This window comes from Martes martes, assembly GCF_963455335.1.
Source record: "Martes martes genome assembly, chromosome: X".
Classification (NCBI taxonomy): domain Eukaryota; kingdom Metazoa; phylum Chordata; class Mammalia; order Carnivora; family Mustelidae; genus Martes; species Martes martes.
Genome location: NC_137897.1, coordinates 9,829,964 through 9,850,074, shown reverse-complemented (window position 1 = coordinate 9,850,074; position 20,111 = coordinate 9,829,964). Strand labels below are relative to the sequence as shown.

General features: G+C 36.5%; 1 protein-coding gene across 2 annotated transcripts in view; it reads right to left on the bottom strand.

The window, feature by feature from the left end:
• The window catches only part of GLRA2 (glycine receptor alpha 2), a gene marked incomplete at both ends in the record, with an annotated part of 175,987 nt that extends 156,614 nt beyond the window's left edge, over window positions 1-19,373 (bottom strand). The window contains 3 exons of one of the 2 annotated variants that reach the window (XM_080795749.1): window positions 16,396-16,529; window positions 18,699-18,775; window positions 19,317-19,373. In XM_080795749.1, coding sequence (XP_080651875.1) covers window positions 16,396-16,529; window positions 18,699-18,775; window positions 19,317-19,367 — 262 coding nt within the window. Of the gene's footprint in view, window positions 1-16,395; window positions 16,530-18,698; window positions 18,776-19,316 lie in introns of those variants that run through there. The other variant, XM_080795748.1, reaches the window with a different exon arrangement.
• Between the last annotated feature and the right edge of the window lie 738 nt (window positions 19,374-20,111).

The following is a 20,111-nucleotide window of genomic DNA, read 5'->3' as shown; positions in this document are numbered from 1 at the left end:
AAAACTTACTATTGAAGTAAGGAAGTGATATTTCTCCTTGAGTGCACGAGTAATCTCTCCATCTGTCCTCATGACATTGCTCCCTTCTGTCCTTTCCAGAACTCTGCTTCATCAGTTATCATCTATATTTCTTGTGCTGTCAATCCACCTTTCCCTTATTTCACAAATGCATTCTTCTCATCTTAATATAAAAAAGGGACAAAACAAAATCCTCCCTTCTCTCAAAATCTGTAAGACAATATCTGATCCTCCCCCTTTTCCTCCTTGGCATTAGTCTTTTTTTTTTTTTTAAGATTTTATTTATTTATTTGACAGAGATCATAAGTAGGCAGAGAGGAAGGCAGGCAGAGAGAGAGGGAGAAGCAGGCTTCCTGCTGAGCAGAGAGCTGATGTGGGGCTCATGGGGGACCCTGGGATACCCCAGGCAGAGGCTTAATCGAGGCACCCAGGTGCCCGGCATTAGTCTTTTAAAAGAAAGGTCTACATACTCTTTTCTCCACTTTCTGAAATCTCATTCACTCAACAACCAGATACAGTCTAAGCTTTTTTCTCCCTATTCTAGAGAAATTTTGTCCTTGCTAAGGTAAAAAATGTCCCAGTGACAAAATCCAATGGTCTATTTCCTCACCTCTTTCTATACAACATTCCTGCTGCACTTGGCATGGTTGATTTCCTAATTCACAAAACTCTCTCTTCCTTTAACCTTAGTGACTACACCTTTTCCTGGTTCTTTTCCAGACTTTCTGATGACTGCTTCTCAGTCCTCTTTATGGAGTCCTTCTCTTCCCTCACTCCCTCAATGTCCATGTGCATGCAAGTTTCATCCTATCACTCTTCTCTATTCTTTCTGCACTTTGGCACTGAATGATCTTAGTTGATACTATTACATTCTCATGACTCTCATTCTTACATGTCTAGCCCGACATCTCTTCTTGGCTTCAAATTAACATTTTTAACTACAGGTTAGATAGCTCTGTGTGGATTTGTAACAGTCATCTCAAAAACATGCCCAAAGCTGAACTCTTTATTATCTTCCTCCCTCAGCATCTTCTTTCCTTTATAGCTCCTCTTTGGGTAAACGAAATCACCATCTGATCAGCTGCCTAACCTGAAAACTTGAGTCAAACACTGTGCCTTCTCTTGTACCCTCTATATTTTTTCTAATGCAATTTGGCTTTAAATTTATTTTGTTAATCTGGTTTCTGCTTTCTAATCCCATTGTCACTGCCTAAGCCTAAACCTTCACTGTTTCTCTCTTGTGGGTGATTGTCATGGGGCCTTGATTTCCCTTTTTTCTAGTATATCATTTGAAATGTATCTTGAGTTATCTTCTTAGAAACCACATTTAATTATGCACCTTCTCTGTTTAAAAACCTTGTAGCCTTCCTGTAACCTATGATTGGACTTAAATGCCATAATATTCTCCTTAATACTCTGGCCCTAACTTCATTCTCTAACCCCATCTTCTATGAACCCCCCCTTTTTACTTCCTCTAGGTATACTCATCTTTTGTTATCCCCCAATCTAGCCATTTTCTTTCTGGACATCGAGAATTCCCTATCTGAAATTTGCTTTTTAATTCATTGAATACCTACTCATCTTTCAAGACCCAATTCAAACAACACTTCTTTTATGAAGCATAGAGCTACTTTTTTTTCTCCTCTGTAGACTGACCTCTCACATATAAAGGACTCTTCAAAGAAATATGAAGATTATCATTAGTAGTAGGTACCTTAGTTGGGCTTCCTAGGATTTGTGAAAATTTTTTGGTCCATTGCCTCATAATCTGGGAAAATCCCATGCCTTAAGTGCCTTTCTTAGATTTTTGATGAAGCTGGAAGATGAGGCTCAAAAGGAGAATTTTAGAGGAAAATCAACAACAAATTCAATGGTTGGGAGGAGTTATGGGCTATAACCCTGAAGGGAATCTGATAGTACTTTACCAATTGGAACTTACTGGTAATTCAGGTGTGTCCAATATTCACAATGAGTATCATTTGGGTACATTGGTTTTATTTACTAAACACTGCAGACATTGAGTAGAAAGTTGTCTCAGGCCAGTGGATCTTATTTGGGTATGTTTGATGCCACCATACATTCCTGTTCAGAACTGGGCATGGAAAATAAAGCTTTTTATACATGGGATATTGACCCTGGAATAGTGGTAAAGTAGAAGGAGGTGGGCTAGAAAGGTTGGAGGTTAGAATGCTGGTAAATTAAAAATTCTCCTTATAATTCTCCTCTACTTGGTGCCTAGTACAGTGACAAATGCACAAAGAATGCCCGATATGTATCTATATGTGAGTGAATCCACTAACTCAACATTAAACATTTATTAAGGTCCTGTAAAGACAGGAAATGCATAAAAACCTGAGACTTCAAAGATAAATTAGACTTACCCTGCAATAGAAAGGGGGGCAGTTACGTTAAAAATAAATTCAATGTGAGCAAACTTTCTCTCTCTCTTTCTGTCCTCCCCCCCTCAAATAAATAATAAATCTTTAAAAATACATTCAACAAAGTATTACAGATTGAGTGTCTTTATCTTCATTCTTTAAATGATGACCTACATTCTTCTCCATCTTAGGTTTTATCTATTTGGAAAGGTAGTGCTGATCTAAGTCGTGTCTGGCAGCAAAGTATCTTTGTTCTTCCCCCTAAATAAGAAAAATGGTAAACAAAATTCCAGCCATCTTCCATTCTGAGAAATGCATAAGGAGTCAGATGAGATAATGTATGGGGGAAAACTTCATGCACTTAAAAAAATCACAACTATTACCAGATAATAATTTATTATTTTAGTTCAATGGTTCACACCCAATTTTGTTTTATTACAGATTCTATGAATAAAGATTGGTATTATAAGTTTTTCTATTCATTTGATAAATGTTTATTGGCCTGACCTACTGTCAGATATTGCAGGTACAGTGAAGAATGAGATAAGCCCAATCTCTGGCCTCCTTGAACTAGCCTAGGAAGGAGAGAGACCGGGAAGCCGCCAATCACAATAGAGATTATAGACTGAGCATGAAGGACAGGTTGGACTTAGGTAGCTGAAAAGAGGCTTTCTAGAAGAAATGGTATGGATGCTGAGGTCTGTAGGACACGTGGGCATTAGGCTGCTGGAAAGGCAGGCACAGTGAAGGTAAATGAAAGTCCAGAGCACCACAGATAAAAGGTTAGAGGAACAAGAAACAGCACTGAGGCTGGAACAGAGTGGGAGGGCATGGCTGGAAATGTGGAATGGTCATGTTGAAATGGACAATATTGATTCTCCACCCAGATTCCTTTGATTCCATTTATCATTTTGTGCCTCTTACCTCAGTGTGCTTTTGCTTCCAGTAGCCAGAACATGTGGCCTTTCATAGAGGACTGTCCTAGGGCTACCGGGGGTCCCTTTGCCCACATGAAAAGAGATAGAAGCATTTGGGAAATTTACTCTCCCCACCCACCTATGTGCACCCTGAGGGCAGTCTTTGCTCAGTAACTGACAGAGGGGAATATGAAAAGCCAGGTCTTTTGCCTCCAGTCAGGAAAACCCCGGGATGCAGCTTACACTGAAGTTTCCCTGGGAACTCTGGGGATCAGGTTGACCCCGCCTTCTGTTGGACTTTGCCTGAGATCACATCCATATGGGGTTCCCCCCATTCTTTTCTGACTTTATCACTCTCTTATCTGTCTCTCCTGCTCACTTATCCTTAATAAATTACTTGCACACAAGGCCTGCTTCTCAGAAATCTAAGCTCAGATTGTTGTAGTAAAATATCTAACCATGAAGATCTTTATAAGCCATGTGCAGGTGTATAAGGAAGGGATAAGTCCCAGGAGAATTTCAAGAGTTGTGAGAGGCCTGGAACATCGAGGATACTAGTATTTTGAGCTCTGCACTCTCTTGGATGACAGCTCAGCTTGCTTTTCCTGTGCATTCAGATAAAGATATAGCCAATCAGGCACCCCAGAGCAGCTGCACTATGAATTTTCTAAAAAAAGTATAGGAGTTTATTTCTGATCTTAGCTTGCCTTTAGAATCTATTTATTATCCATTCTCTATTTCTTTGCCTTCTTTGCACCTGCCACAGCAGTAAATAACTTTTTCAAAGGTGTCATTTTGCAATTTGTATGGTATACTTCAACGATGTCACTGATGGACACTTTTTGTTAGTGCCCTCAACTGTGTTGCTCTCGCTGAAGCAGATAATTTATTCTGACATTTATACAAAAAGTTAGACACTGAGGGATACCCACTCATTTGAGATTTTACATATGCACAGTTTATTATGGCCCATAGTGTTAGCACCTGGATCCAGATTCTTATATAATAATGTTCTTTTAATGTATAGAGGAATGAGAAAGGTCCCACGGTGGAGGAATCATAACTCAATCACGGAAGCTTCACGTGTCAATCCACTTCCGCCGAGCTCCGCAAAGATTCCTTCACCCAAGCTGTTTTGCTGTTAACTGTACATTGACACCTCTTAAATGAACTCAGTTGGGGTGAGTGGGTGCTATGGAAGATGCTTCACCCAGGGGCCCTATGCAAACCCGGTTGCAAAAGTAGGCAGGAAATAAAAAATGTGCGTGTAATTATGCTGTTTGCTGAGTCTGTCTCACAAGTAGAGATGTGGAATTTTTTCCTTGCAATAACTGTGTTCTCTTGCTGAGGAAACCCTTTTTTAAATGGGCTTTGGGATATTTGCCCCAAGTCACAAATTCATAACACTTTCCTGAAAGCCCAGCATTTTTAAACTTGGTTGGCATCAGGAGATCTATGGAACAGGAAGCCACCTGTTGGGTTTTAAGTGGGAATATCTGTTCAGAAGATTTGAATAAAGGATGAGCTTAAATGAGGCATATGTGCCTAATAAACAAATGTGAATATTGGAAATGTAGGTAGTACTTGGGGGGAAATAAAAGGAACATGTATTCCAAACTGTGGGTAATTCCTCCTATCTTTGGAGAGCTGGAAAAAAATAGGCCTGCTAATACAGGATTAATTTGGTAAGGATTAGGTTGAGTATGCCACTGGTCACAGAGTGGTCACTAACTCTAGATAACAAAATAGGAATATTCCAGAGAAAATAAATACTGAATAGTATAGCAACTTTGTTGCTAACAAGCTATGATCTCAAATTTTAGAAGAAGCAGAGTGGCATTTTATCTATCAAAAATCCTCCTGAAAAAAAAAAATGGACATTTTGGTGCCAGTTTTCCTAAGACATGGCATTGGTCCTATGTGACATTTCCTTTCAAAGAGGCATGATCTCTTCTTAAATTTTTTTTATTTGGGGAAGATACTATATACTTCATTTTGAAAGCAAATCTCAGAATACTGGAGAAAATGTTATCTTCTTGTTCATATTTCCTGACTTCTGTAACTAAGAATTCACCAAAGCCTTCTCCTCAGTCCCATAATATCTAATGCAACTGTCTGCCTCCTAGAAATGGAGAAGCAGCAGTGACATCAGGAGCAAATGATAATAAGGAATCAAGGAATCTGAGTCAGGCACCCAGGCTATATGAAACAAAATTTAAGAGTAAGCAAACTGTGTAGGTTGAAGAACTTCATTAATCTTCACTCAGTTACTCTCCAAGGTGCTGTATATCTAAGACTGCCAACCCTCAATCACCAGATAATCTTAAAAATTGGTATCGCATTATCTGTGGGTTGTACAGTGGAATGTCAGCAACGCCAGTGCCCTCACTGTGGATACCTTGAAGCAGTGTTTCAAATGAAGTACTAGTCTCATACAGAATGTGTAGTGGCTCCATCATCAATGTATCTTCATCTACTTTATGATATAAATGAAATGGATCAGGAGCCATTGGTTAAATCTAAGGTATCTTTAATACTTCCCAACCCCTACTTTTTTCTCTATATCCTCCTAAGATCCTGGAGTAAGAAACAAGAAGAAAAAAGTCATACTTGGGCATTTGACAAACTCTCTCAGAGAAAGCATGGGGGAAGAACTAGTAATAAAGATATATGTATATATATTTTATATATAATATATACAATATATAAAAATATATATTTAAAATAAATATATATAAAATATATATACCTTTATATAATAATATAATATATAAATATATAAAATTTTTTTCAAGACATTTAGTGATTATTTCAAAGACGTTTCTTTCTGCATCATCTTTATTGAAAACAATTTTCAATAGTTTTTCCTGGGAATTCACATATGTAAGTATGAAACATGATTAATTTTGAGAAGACTAATAGAGAATATATTTTATTGCTAAAAAATGAAGACCTTAATTGTAATTCTACACAAGTTATTTAAGATAAATCTTGCATAATTTCAATTTTTTAAATGTGAGGTTTTTTTAGTATGGATTCAAATTTGAAAAATTTCATTTCAAGGAGGTGATGGGAAAAAATTCTAAATAAACAGTTGGATGGAAATTATATAACCATAAGATTTATCCATCTTGGAAAACTGCCTGAAAGAGAAGATGGCAATCCAAAAGGAAATCCCTCATATAGGCATAAAACTTTGTCATAGCCTGCTGAAGAAATGTCTTTAGTTCAAGGTTAAAAGTCACTTGTTTAAATGTGTATTGGTCATTCAGCATTCAAGAATCATAAAGACTAAAACAGATGATTATCAGATCAAAGTATTTTGCTGTATTGACTAATGTAGTTTCTTTTGTCTTCGATGTTTGTTTTTTTCAAAATGCCTCTGTTTGCTCATTTATTCATGTAAATGAAGCAGGAGATAAATAGCCTGCAATAATATTTTAACTAGTAGAGTAATTCTCTTGTGGCAGCAGAATGCTAATGTTGACCATGTATCAAAATGAAAGCCACATTTACTGAATGCAGAGGTCTTCTCACTCTTATGGGTATTATCTTTCTAGCAGAGCATCATGATGGTTTCCCATCATCATCATCATCATCATCATCATCATCAATTTTCAGGGCAAAAAAAATTCATTTAGATTTATGGATTTTACCAAGACCACATTTCCAAAAGGTATTCCATGAAACCCCAGTTCCCCAGAATGTTACTCATTTAAGAAATCCATGATCAAATAAGTATAGGATAAGCACCTATGTAAAAAAAGTTTTAAAAATATTTGTGTATTTTTACTGCAAGTTTTCTCTAAACTTTTAATATGTTAGTGGATATTGGGACTCTCTCAGAGGATGTTTTGTAAAATTTCACATTCTTATTTTCCATTTTTCCATTTAAACCTTTTATCTGAGAACATTTTGTGGGACTAATGTTTTGAGAAACATTTTTGGCCAGATGCTGAACTAAAGAAACATGGCAGCTACTTTTCCCAGAAGCAGCCTCTGTACGTGAATTTGCTACCACCAAACTGAATGCAAGACAAAAATGTAAATGGCTTATTTCTTCAATAATCCCCTTGTAAGTTTCCAGAGTCTTTCCGTAGAATAATGATCATCCTTGAAATATTGGGAGTTGAAATAAGAAATGAGCAACTGAAAAAAAATCTGGACAGAATTAATATTTCTCAGAGTAAAGACCAATTCCCTAGGAAAATTGGATGTATCCAAGCTCTTCTGTGGGTGAATTAATAATTTATAAAAGCACATACCACAGAATTTTAATTTAGAATATAAAGACCAGGGACTATCAATGTTGGAAGTGACAAAGACATCTTGCCCCAAGTCCTTTATTTTTGGAGGTGAGAAAAATGAATCCTAGAAAGGTTAGGTGGTGTGCTCCAGGTTACAGCTGACAAAACTAGAGTTACAACCAGTCCTCATGAGTCTCAGTTTACATTTTTTTTTTCACCTGTGGTATTTCACCCCCCTTTATTTGGTAAGGCAATCACTGGCATAGAGTATCTTGGGAAAAATACTACAAGAAAGATATTATCCTTCAGACACAAGGGCAAAATTTTCTCATTCTGGTCTTATAGTGCTTAAGGTGTGAGGAGTTATGAATTTGTTCAAGTGAATATTTTAAGATCTCATCATTCAGCAATTCTGGAGAGGTAGAGCTGGGGCAGTGTGGAGCCCAGGTATGTGCTTTTTGAACAGGACTCAGATGGCTCTGGAACAGGTGTTCTGAAAAGCATTGTTTGAGAAAGACATCACATAGTCTATACAACACTGAAGTACTAAAACCAGAGTTAACGCAATGGAAAAAGTAGAATATAAGAATTCCACTGTGAGTATTTCACACTGTATTTATTAAATACATCTAATGAGTTGTTACAGTGTGGTTTGCCACATGTGTATATCATTCACTTTTCAGAGACTTTGAGGTTCAAAGCTAAATACATTGACCCCTTGTTTCCTGAATATATTTGGGAGGCAAAAAATGCTTTTTCTAAGAAAAAACCTGGCAAAAGAAATCTCAACTGACTTCTTAAACATGAAGTGGTTCTTAGAAATCAATATCTTGAAGTATTTAAATGTAAATAAATCAGAAAATGATAGATTATATTATCTTCTATATACACTGGCTTTTAAAAATAAAAGAAAAATTACATGGCAAAGTGGTTCTGAGATTTTCCTAAAGTAGCAGACTTGCCATGATAAGTAGCTGTATTTCAGGTGCAGTAATCAAACCACCAAGGAGTGGAAAACAAGCAACCGTTCCTTCAGCCCTGCCATTTCTTTGAAATGTACACCACTCTGCTCCTGGTCTTCATGCTCTTCTAACCTCCACCTAATCTTTTTTTCTTCTAACTCTCTACAGCTCTGTGTAGAACAGAAGAGCACAAAGGGAAAGCATGTGTCTCAGAAATGCTGCCCCAAAGAGACTTGGCATTAAGTCTTGTGCTCAAATCTAAGCCCACAACACACCCAGCAGAAGGAGCCTGGAGAGGATTGCCATGGGGCAAGCACAACAATACAGTATTGGCAAATGTAGACACATATTAGATAGACAGGAAACTACATTAATTATTTTCATATACTCTGCAGAAAGCTCGCTCTCTCTCTCTCTCTCACACACACACACACACACACACACACACGCACACATACCATTCCATTGATTGCACCTCTTTCAGATGTCTGTTTAGGAGAAGGAACTATCATCTTACATTATCTTCGTCTCTCTCCTCTGCCTTTGGAGGTATCAGTAAATATTGGGATAATTTATCCCAACAATACCCCTCTCTCACTTCCCTTCTTTCCCAAGACTGATAAAGGAAGACTTACTAAACTGATTTATCATTTTTGGAGATATCTGGTCCACCACCTGAAGACTGAGGAATGTCTTTGCTCCTATGTTGGTTTTGTGTTGTTATCTTCCATTTCCTGCGCAGAGACACGCTCTTCTCTTTCCTGTTCTTCTCTGTACCTTGGGAAGCTGACGTTTTGAGTTTGCTCCTTTGAGCTCCCTTGCTTTCTGACTTCTAACTGAATTTGGCCAATGAGACTCCCACGAGAAAATGAAATACAGGAGGAAGTGAGGTCTAAATATTTATTCTCTCGCTTTCTCCCTGCTAGGACAGCACCGATTGACTACATTGCTGCACAGATCTCATTAGGTGGTCTGTCTGTATAGCCACATTCTCTACTTTCTGGTGACCATTCCCTCCCTTGCCTCTTCAGGTCTTGAAGTACTAAACTCTCTTTTGGGGGATTGGTTTTCCAAACCCTCTCATACCCCATTAAAGTGTGCCATTTCTTTCCTGCAGAGGTCCTGGATGATACAGAATTCAATTTACAAATTATATTCCAGTTTTTAGTGAAGTAAAAACAGACATTTAAAAGCTTGAATTTTTGTTTACCACTGTATACTTAGCAAGTAACATGGCACCTGGCACATAGTAATTACTCACTATTTAAGAGGAACAAACAAATGAATTGTGTTTAGACTGCAATATAAAGATGTGAACCCTTATGTGTAATTTTTTGTGCCCACATAGATGCTCCCTTGCTACAGATTTATTCTGTTGTTTTGAAAATGCATGGGCAGGTGTAGCTTATTTTTCCTCAAGAAAATATGGCCCTCCCTCCCATCAGAGAAAAAGAAGAAATCAAAAACAAACTTAGAGGGTGCCTGGGTGGCTCAGTCGGTTGCTGTCTGCCTTCAGCTCAGGTGATGGTCCCAGGGTTCTGGGATTGAGTCCCGCATTGGACTCCCTGCTCAGTGGGAAACCTGCTTCTCCCTCTCCTATTCCCCCTGTTTGTGCTCTCTTTCTCTAATAAATAAATAAAATCTTTAAAAAAAAAAAAAAAGAAAAGAAAACAAAACTTAGGCAGTCACATTCGTGGTAATTTCCCATTGTCTTTCCATATTTTGACTTGATCCAGGATTTTGGCCTCTTGGATAAATGTGTTAAGAAAGTAGAGACACCATTTGATATACTCACATTCATAAGGATATGGTGGATACACAAGCCAGGGCATGAGTCCAAGGCAGTGTCCGGCTTTTCTCTTGTACTTGCCCCATGACCACATTTGGTTGGCTAGCCAGACTAGACTCCAAGAGGGTAACCAGTGACTTTATTTTTAAATGTCCTGCTCACTTAAGAATATCACTTAGAGATCTATTCTTTTGTGAAGGTCCTTCCTTTAGTGCATTTCACATGGCGAAAAATGTCTGCAATCAGTCACAAGTGTCCAGAGTAGCCCTCTCAAGAAAGAAGTCAGTGAGAAAATGCTGTGTGCCACAGTCAGGACAGCCTCACAAGGTGTTAACTCCAAAGAGAACCCAGAACGCTTCCAAAGACCTTGTTGTTATGAGGCTTGATCAACTATATTTCCATTTTTAAGACCCTATTCCAAACATGTATATCCAACACACCAAAAAAAAAAAAAATTCAACACTACCAAGAACAAACAAATGATGATTTTTTTTTCCACACTCTAAAGCTGATAACCCTAAGTGGACACATTATAATGCCCACTCATTAAGTACCAGGATATCCCAATATCAATGCTGTTATTTTTTTTTTTTAATGAAGTCTCTGATTATCAGCAAAATGGACAGAATTGTCCCTCAAGGCGGACAAGCAAGCACTATAGAGATTAGAATAAAATGTTTAAGCCCTTCATTAATGAAATTAAGGATATAAAGTTACCCAGAATCAACCAAGGAGCAAAACAATACATTCTCAAAAACTAAATTATGAGCTTCCATTTCTATTGCTCTTAACCTGCCATGTTGTAGAGACCAAATGTTCTCTTCAAAATACTTGCTCTAAAATAAAAAATCAATTCTGCATGCTTGTGCAGTGACCCTTGCAAGTGCAATAACTGGACAAGAAATTATATAAGAAATGACAGTCATATATCTTCAGTTAAGTTTAGGGTCCTTCTTTCTAGGACTAAGTAAAATTGGTTCTTTCTTTTCCTTGGTTCATTTAAAAATGAGTCCAAGAAAATAATCAGGGATGGGATTTGAATGGATAAAGATAATTCCTTCCCGCAAATGGCTCCCTCTTTGTTTCATATTTATGAATATGAAATAGCTCTTTCAGGTTGGAAATCTTCCCACCAATCGAATAAAAGGAGAACCAGCTGAGACACATGACATCTATGTTCTGATTACTGCAATAGGATTCTAAGGGACTGAACTTTTCTGACTTGTTTTTATACCATAAAAAAAATCAAGCAATTATAAGACCCCAACCACCATAAAGGGTTAGCTTTGACAATATGCCATCAGTGCCGGTTATAAAAGAGAAATGAGGGGCTAGTAATAGGGACTGATAATTCAAATTATTTGCAATAAACTTAATAGTTAAAAACAAATCATTCAGATGCATGATCTCATTTGATGCTCAGAACAACTCATGCAAAGGTAGAAGAAAACATAAGGCATGGAAAGGTGAAGATATCTTTTCTCAAAAAGGACATGAACTTGGGTTTTCTGAATCCAAGTCTAGGACCCTTTCCACTATATTACTCTGTCACCGTGGACTGGAAAACATTTACTTTGCCAGAGCCTATTAGAATATTATAGACGTCTCCTTCCTGATGTCACCTCATACTACAAGCACCTTGTAGGCCAATAGTAGAAGCCTAGTATATACAAATGTGTTGGTTGGTGTCCATACATCAGAGAAAAGCTAGATTGTGACACAGCCAATGGATTTCAGATGTTCAAAAATCTTCATCAATGTCATTTCTGAACAAAACTGTCATATGTAAATTTCCCTTTGTTACCTCCAGTCTTTCATTTCAATAATACTTTTCTCCTTTTTATCTCCTATTGTCTTGTTCTAAAATGGCTGCACTCTTTCTGCAACTTCCTGCACTCAAGTCAAATATTTCTGATACTTGCAAGCATTCTATTCTTTTTCTCGGAAAACATAGTAACATCTGATGCCCGCATCTACCAGGGTGATCAAAGAAATGATCCTGCTGGGGCTGCATTATCCTAACTGAGAGAATCACCCTTTCCAAATGTCCCTGCTGGACATTTGTGCTCAAGCCACCCCCTACAGGGATTGGCAAGCACAACATTTGAGCTTGAGCTCCACTTGGCTACAGACAATAAATAGAATTTCCAAGGGAAGAAATCTGAACCTCTAGTTTTTTCAAAGTGGGACTATTTCTACTTGTATCTGAAACACCTCTTGATCTGATAACTCCTTAGAAAATGAAGGAAACCATATTGCATGCAAATGTAGGTTTTAATGTCACACATCACACTTTCAAATTTAGGTCTCCAGACATAGAAAAAAATTAGTGTGCATGGCATGCACAAAGAAGTGGAGTGAATAATTATCTCCTGGCACCATCCATTCCAGATCCTATTCCAAAATGAATGCTATAGTGGAATGTATTTATTCACATTGGGATGAAATTTAGGATATAACTCTAATTTTATTTTCAAAGAAAATTTCATTAAAATAGATAAAGGCTTTGTTTCAAAGAGACAGAATCAGAACTAATGTATTTTGCCCAGGTTTGAGCATTTCATTTGGCCTCCTTAAAAGCTTAATGTTTAAAGTGGCATTCTCAAGATGCAGTAACACTGACAAAGGAGTATCTGATACGATGATGGAGTAACACCATGATAAATCAACTGACAATGAGACAAATCACCCAAGTGGGGAAAGTGGCCCCTCTGTTGACATAGAATCAATATTTACCATGGTTTCAGAACCAGGTAATTGTGAATGGACTTAGCTTGTGTTTTCATCTGAACTGAAGATTTTGAAAATTTGTGTTTTGACAAGGTCTGACCCAGGTCTCTATGGATCTTATAGATGGAATGCAACTGGCAAATCTGACTCATGACTTTGTTTATACACTTGTGCTTCAGCACATCAGAAAAGCTATTTTTTCCCTGTAGTTTCTAAGAATGGCTCTCAATTACAGAGCCTAAGTCTGATTCATTTCTGGTCCCCTTTTCTAGCTTACATCCATTTTCCTTCTTGTGTATATGCCCATTATGACATCTTTCAGAGGCCATCAAGGATATGGAATAGACATGAAATATTTTACTGACTTGAAAGTATACAGGAAAGATTCCTTCCAATAAGAAAAATTATGCGTATGCATTTCCTTTTCCCTTGCCAGTGTATGGCAGCAAGGAAAACAGAGCAGAACTAATATTTAATAAGAAATCTAGAAAAGCCATTCCTTGTACCTCAACCACCCATATTTCACTCTTGCTTTTATTTTTGTGGTCAAATCTTGCCCTTCTGTCCTCTTATTAATTACTATTATTGTTGTTTTCAAAATCATCATCATCATCATGTTTATTGTTTTCATAGCCATTTGGTTTTTAGCATTTACAGCATGCCTGTCACTGTCTAGATATAGTCGCATTTCCTAATCATCCTTCATTTCTACCTACTATATAAAATTTCTCATTGGTACATTGCTAATCAACCATAGTAGGTTATAATAAGTCTATAGTTCTTCCTAGTCTCCTCACTGTTACAAGTTCCCTATGATCTCTTTTATTTCTTTCTCCTCAGCTCAACTAAGATCATCTTTGCTAGTCACTGTGACCACTGGTTGGTTCCTCAAAAGTTCCTACCCTCAGCATCTACTACAACTAAGTGGTCGCACTAATCTTCATAAATGATCTACATTTTCCTCTCTTTCTTGGTCCTTATATCCTCATTGCAGAGAAAAGATGACTTCTTTTACCTATATTGTGTATATGTGCATATTTGTGTTTGTGTGTGCATATATATAACTCTCTCTATATATAACTCTATATACAACCCTCCCCTCTCAGATGCAGTGTGGGGTGGGTTGATAAAATGTAAATATGCAAAAGAACCATATTAGACATATGAAGTTTCATGGGAATACCAAGGAGTGAGAATTATTTTACTCTAAAATAATGGGGAATGTTTTATATCCAGGAAGAGCCAAGATTCTCTGAATAAAGATAATTGTGGGAGCTGTTATGTAATTAATATTCTATAAATGGTTCATGTAAATAAAATTTATGAAAGAGGATCAGGGTTCATTGAGGTGGAGAGTTAAAGGGAGTGGGAGACAAAACTCGGTGAAATTCATTAATGTTCGAATCTTAAAGGATATCTACCCCATTTCCCTTTTATAAGTCTTTAAAACATCCTGTGCTCAGGTCTTTAAGCAGTGAAAAAAATCTCAAAAACATGGCCATGCTTTCCTATACTTGATAATCTCTCCATTTATTTATCCTTTAGAGTCATGAGAAATGTTGTTTCCAAAGGGTGACATCCCCAGAAGAATGAGAAAAAAAGCTGTGTGAAAGTGATTGCTCATTCTATGTGGTCATTTAAAGTAGCAAATGGCAACATGGGTGTTTGTTTATTACTCTACACTTTTCTCCCCTTTTGAAAAGCAACTTCTAGAAAATAATGAATAATAGCTGCTATTAAACAAGATCCATATAAATTTGAAATGATTTTCCATCCCTGGGCCTTCTCTATGAAACCTTCCGTGAATAGCTTAACAGGAAATCATCTCTTCATTTGTTGGAATCCTGTAGCATTTTATCTGTACTTCCTCATGTTACTTAACTATTAACTACTTAACTATTTCTGTCTCATAATATATGTTACTTTATAAATATTCATGTAACATCTACCTTCCCCACTAAAATTTTTCGACGATAGCACCCAAACCTGTTTCATCTCTCAACTTTTCAATGCATGCAGTAGTTGACTTCCCATATAGTTCAGACTCAGAAGTTATTGAATGACTAAGTGAATAAATGTAAGAATAAGTGGTCCCATTGAAAGCTCATTCTTAATATGTTACTCATAGGATTTTATTTCAAATATTGACTTCCAAAGCAATGATTACAAAATTAGTATGAAATGGGATGAGCATGAAAATTGTTTTCAGGAATATCAAGCTTTGAATTTAGTTCTGTTGTTTCTTTTGGAAATACTCTATAAATCAGAAATACTTGTTTTGTCAAAATTATGACATAACTCTTTATAAAATGTGCCCTTAGCTGGGTATATTCAGAATTGTAGCATTTAAAGCTGAAATGAATCTAGAATTTAATTTTCATGCTCATATTTGCCAATAATAAAAATTAATCAAAACTCAAAGAAAGCAATCCAATTAAGTCGCTAATAAGCAAAACCAAAGCAATGGAATTACAACATACTATCTAGAATATTATAAGATTCTTCTTTTGTAAAATATTATAAGCACTCCACAATGCATTACATTAAATTACAAGATAAAATGCAATTGTTTAAAATATGTATTTAGAAATTAAAACATCAAAAATAATTCATTCATTAATAATTGTTTCTTATTTAGCATAAAAATAAATCAAATAGATAAAAAATAATTTTTACAGATGATTAATCACATTTTTATAACATTAAATAACAAAAATATCAAACTTTTTGGTTTGCTTCCAATTGAACAAAGAAAGTATCCACCATCTTTGACATGTGTACTTTACAATTCTGTATTTGTTAATTTTAGATAAACAATTTCAAATAAACAATTAAAATGTATAAACAAAAGAAAACCAAAAATTTCTGATGTATTCAATTAGAGCCTCTTGCCACAAAGTTCAGAAATGAGAGAGGCCTGAAAGTGTGTAAAATGGCACGTTTTATATTGAGATTCAAACTTCACTTTGGGAGTAAGTATTCAAAACGGAAACCAAAGATTTTGAATAATCATTGAATCTTGAATGATTCCTGGTAGACACACATATAAGTCAAATCCATCATTTACTCTTGGAGTCATTTCCAGTCATACTCCCACTTAGGATCAAAAAAGGGAATGTAGCAATAATCTCTGACATTAGTCTTCTTTGTGGAATAGAATACTAATGAGGAAAGTTTTCAAAAGAGGCAAACAATATATAAAATTTAAACTATTAAATTGGCTATCTCAAAAGAATGCCAAATGAAATGAATACTACATTATTTTATGATAAAAAGACCTGATTAAAACTTATTTCAGATTATTCAAACACCTAGATTTCCCATAGGCTTAACATAAATTTAATTGGAGCCTACCTTTAAAATTTGGCCTGATTCTTGCATCGTATCCTGATGTCCTTCCCATTAATTTGTCCAAGAAATCTGAAGGTGATAGGGTCTGCGAAGGTTGTTTTCCAGACCTGGAGTCATGGTCTTTGCAGAAAGCCGTCCTAAACACATCATCAACTTTTTTTTAGCAACAATTTCATTCTCGATGCCTGAGAGCTAAGGCTCACAGAATGTTTGACATCATGTTTTGTTAATATATGTGTTATGTTAGTAAGAAGAAAAAGAAAATTAAAAACTCTTTGGTCAACTTCAGAATTTGTACATTCTCTAAAGTTAACTTTAAATGATGAGAGTTAGAAATCCTGAGTCATATCTCCCAGATGTCCAAACTATAGCCATAAAGATGTTTAAGATGATACTACATGCATAGCTTATTTTGTAGATTTTATGGACATATAGTTAAAGCTGTTTCTTTCTAGACTCATCAGAGAAATGAAGATGATAATTTCTAAAATGTGATTGTCTTAAAATCATTCCCCCATGACTCTCAAACAATTCTTCCAGCATTTTAGCCCTTAATGTAAATCCTCTACTTTTTATTGGAAATATATAATAAGATGGGCAGAACAAAGTAAACAGTGAACTAATTATTCCATTGCTTATTTTCTCACCTGCTAGATTCTATTCCAGCTATCAACTATTAATAATTTTCAATGCATTGTCTAAAAGGAAGGCTTCACTTGGAAATTTAACTTCATTCTAAAATAGGTCAACAATAAGTGTGTCTGTACTTCTATTATTTTATCAGATGTTATTTATATATTAGCATTTAAATTGTTCACTCTCCAGTAAAGTAGTCATGAAAAAGAACTTCTAAATCATTTTCTCTTCTGCATTATCACAAACACTAAATGTGATTGGAAAATTTCTCATATTTTCATTTTCCTTAAAGGGCTTATAAAAAGAGCCTGTTTGGTTTGTAGTGAAATGAATTCTTTCACAATACATAGTGGTTTACTGAATGTCTATTTCTTCCCTAAGGCATAATATTTTACAAGCTTTATTTTTAATAGTTTAACAAATAATCTTGTTAATTCTGTCACTGAGAAAACACCACATTTTTGCCAGTTTTTCAAAGTAGTATTAAATGCAAAGTATTAAGTGCAGAGGATTTAAACATTTGGTAGGAGTTAAAAATTGATACAATCATCTAAAAATACTCACATTCCCATATGCAGATTCATCTGATTAATCAAGTATTATTTAATTATGATGGTGGTGGTGGTGGTGGTAATGAAGGTGGTGATGATGATGATGGTGATGATGCTTCTAATGAAACCCAGCCTACGGTGTTTCTTAATCATAGTAGGTGTGAACCTGAAAGGAACATATTGGGTTTTCCCAGTACTCGTAACATTAGCTATATGTTCCATTTCTCTTGGTTCTGTAAAAAAATACCATAAAATCTAGTGAAAATTAAATGAACAGTCTAGACTTTTCTGTATGAACATCTCCTGTCTCTATGCTGTCTTAGAACCTCTGCCATTAGGGTGGCTATTTCACTTACTGGTAATCATCTGATAATTTGAAGTATAAACTGATTTGACAACTTATAAACTAGGTAGAAAATTACGCACATGCAAATAATGATTTGCCACTTATTTTAATTATGCACAGTCCATTTCTCATGCAGAGATAAATACAAACATGTCATATTAATTAAATTTTGGTAGGCATTCAGTTTCCAAATATACTGAGCAATGGAACATAGTGGTAAAATGAGATTTTAAATATTTTTGATGTTTCAAGCAATTTCCTGAATTGTAGTGCTCATAGTATGCATCTAGTTGCTGAAATACAATAGAAGTTTCAAGTTGACTAAGAATTAGGGTTCTTTTATATTTTATATAAAATGAGCATCCTCCTTGTAAATTAATCCAATCACTTCCACCATATGAGAAGCATTGCATCCAATAACCATTTTAAATGACTTTCAGAGGAATTTGAAAGCAAAAATAATAATAATCATCATCATTATATAGAAATGTAAAGAGCATGCAACTCATTAGACTTCCTTAATATCACATTGCTGTGAAAATGTGATGAAATGCATAGAGTGGGGTTATGGATCATAAAACTTGCCTTTGAAAATTTACCACCCTCCCACCATAATTACGCCTTTTAAAAGAACAAAAGAAATATAACTCTCCTCTTTAAAATTAAAATAATATGGTCCAGGGCATAGAAAAATAGATAAAAATGTATGACACGTTCTCTTTCAAACAGTTTTCATGGGGGAAAATATCAGCATGCAAAGTCGTTTCACCTACCTGAAGTGGTTTGTCTCTAAGAAAAATGCAAACAAGGCTGTCAAAATGTTCACTAGCTGCCGGTTCATTCCTGTTTCTGTGATGCTTGTGGAAAATATCTCCGAAATGATTCCAGAAAGAAGCTAGGGCAAAGTATCTATTTATTGTCCCGATTCGAAATCTGGCAGGAATCTAGTTTCCTTGAAAATCAAAAAGAGATTTGGGTTTGTACAGTTTGCTGAGAAAAAACAAAAAGTGCCAGTCCTAGGCATCATGGTCAGGTCAAACCGGGGCTCAGGACCATCAGTTAACCAAGGAAAGACAAAGCCTTAGAACTGATGGATTCCCCAGCTGCTTTTCCTGAATAATAAAAATGCCGCTACCTTAATCGCATCACCATGCAAAGGGGGCTGGTGACAATGCCATGCTGGAAGTCGGGTTGCTGTGGCTTTTGTTTTATGTCCTTTCTGCTTAGCAAATCCCTTTTCTCTAGAAAATGTTCTCTTTTTAAAAGAAGTTGTAAATGAGAGAGAAGAAAGGACTCTGCGCGCTAGAGTGGGCACGGGGGAAGAGGGCAAAATTGCTGAGATCCTGTGCTGGAATGAGAGCTACAGAAAGAGACGGGAGACGTGATCTTACCCAGCCTATAAATTTCAGCACTCGGACAGCTCCTAGCTCTGAAGTGCGCATGTTTCCTTTTTCAGTCGCTTGGGGCGGGGGTCGGGGAGAGGCATTCAAGAGGGGACAAGCCTGATGTTCAAAGGCAAAGAGTGGCTTTCTGTTCAGGGAAAGGGTGCTAAAGGGGGATGCGATGACAATCAGGAGAGAACAGAGATCAGGGTAGACAGGGAGGGTGAAGGAGATTAGGGTCTGACCCCTAGAAATGAGAGTCTGTTGGTAGGTGGGCGGGACGGGAGTTTGAAGAAGAAAAGGGAATACGGTCAAGAAGTGGGAAAGGGGAATTGGGGGAAGCAGAAAGCAGAATCCAGAGTACTGAAATTATAATAGGGGAGTGTGTAGTTCACTCCTTGTCAGTGGAACCTAAAGGCAAAAGAGGAGTCCTGTGTTGCAGAGAAGGGGACATTCCCTTGGCATAGACAAGTCCGTGTGCAGAAAAAGGCTCATGAAGATCAATAATTTAATTTAGAAGCCCTTTATGCCTTCTTCGCCCCTTGAGTGTTTTCGTTTGATTTTAGCCGCCTGTTCCCAAAGGATCTCTACCTCTCTACTAGTGAAAGTCCCTTCCGCTGAGCTTTCTTCCGCGGCTCAAAATCCTTGGGCATCCTATTCGATTTGTAGAGGAGGAAAAATAAAACAGGCCAGCAGGGGGCAGTAGCAATCTTTTTCTGCCCTGATTAAAGGTTAGAGTAGGGTTTCATGTAAGAAACAGAAAAGAACGGTGAGACTGAGGGTTGAGTTTTCATCTGTCCATTC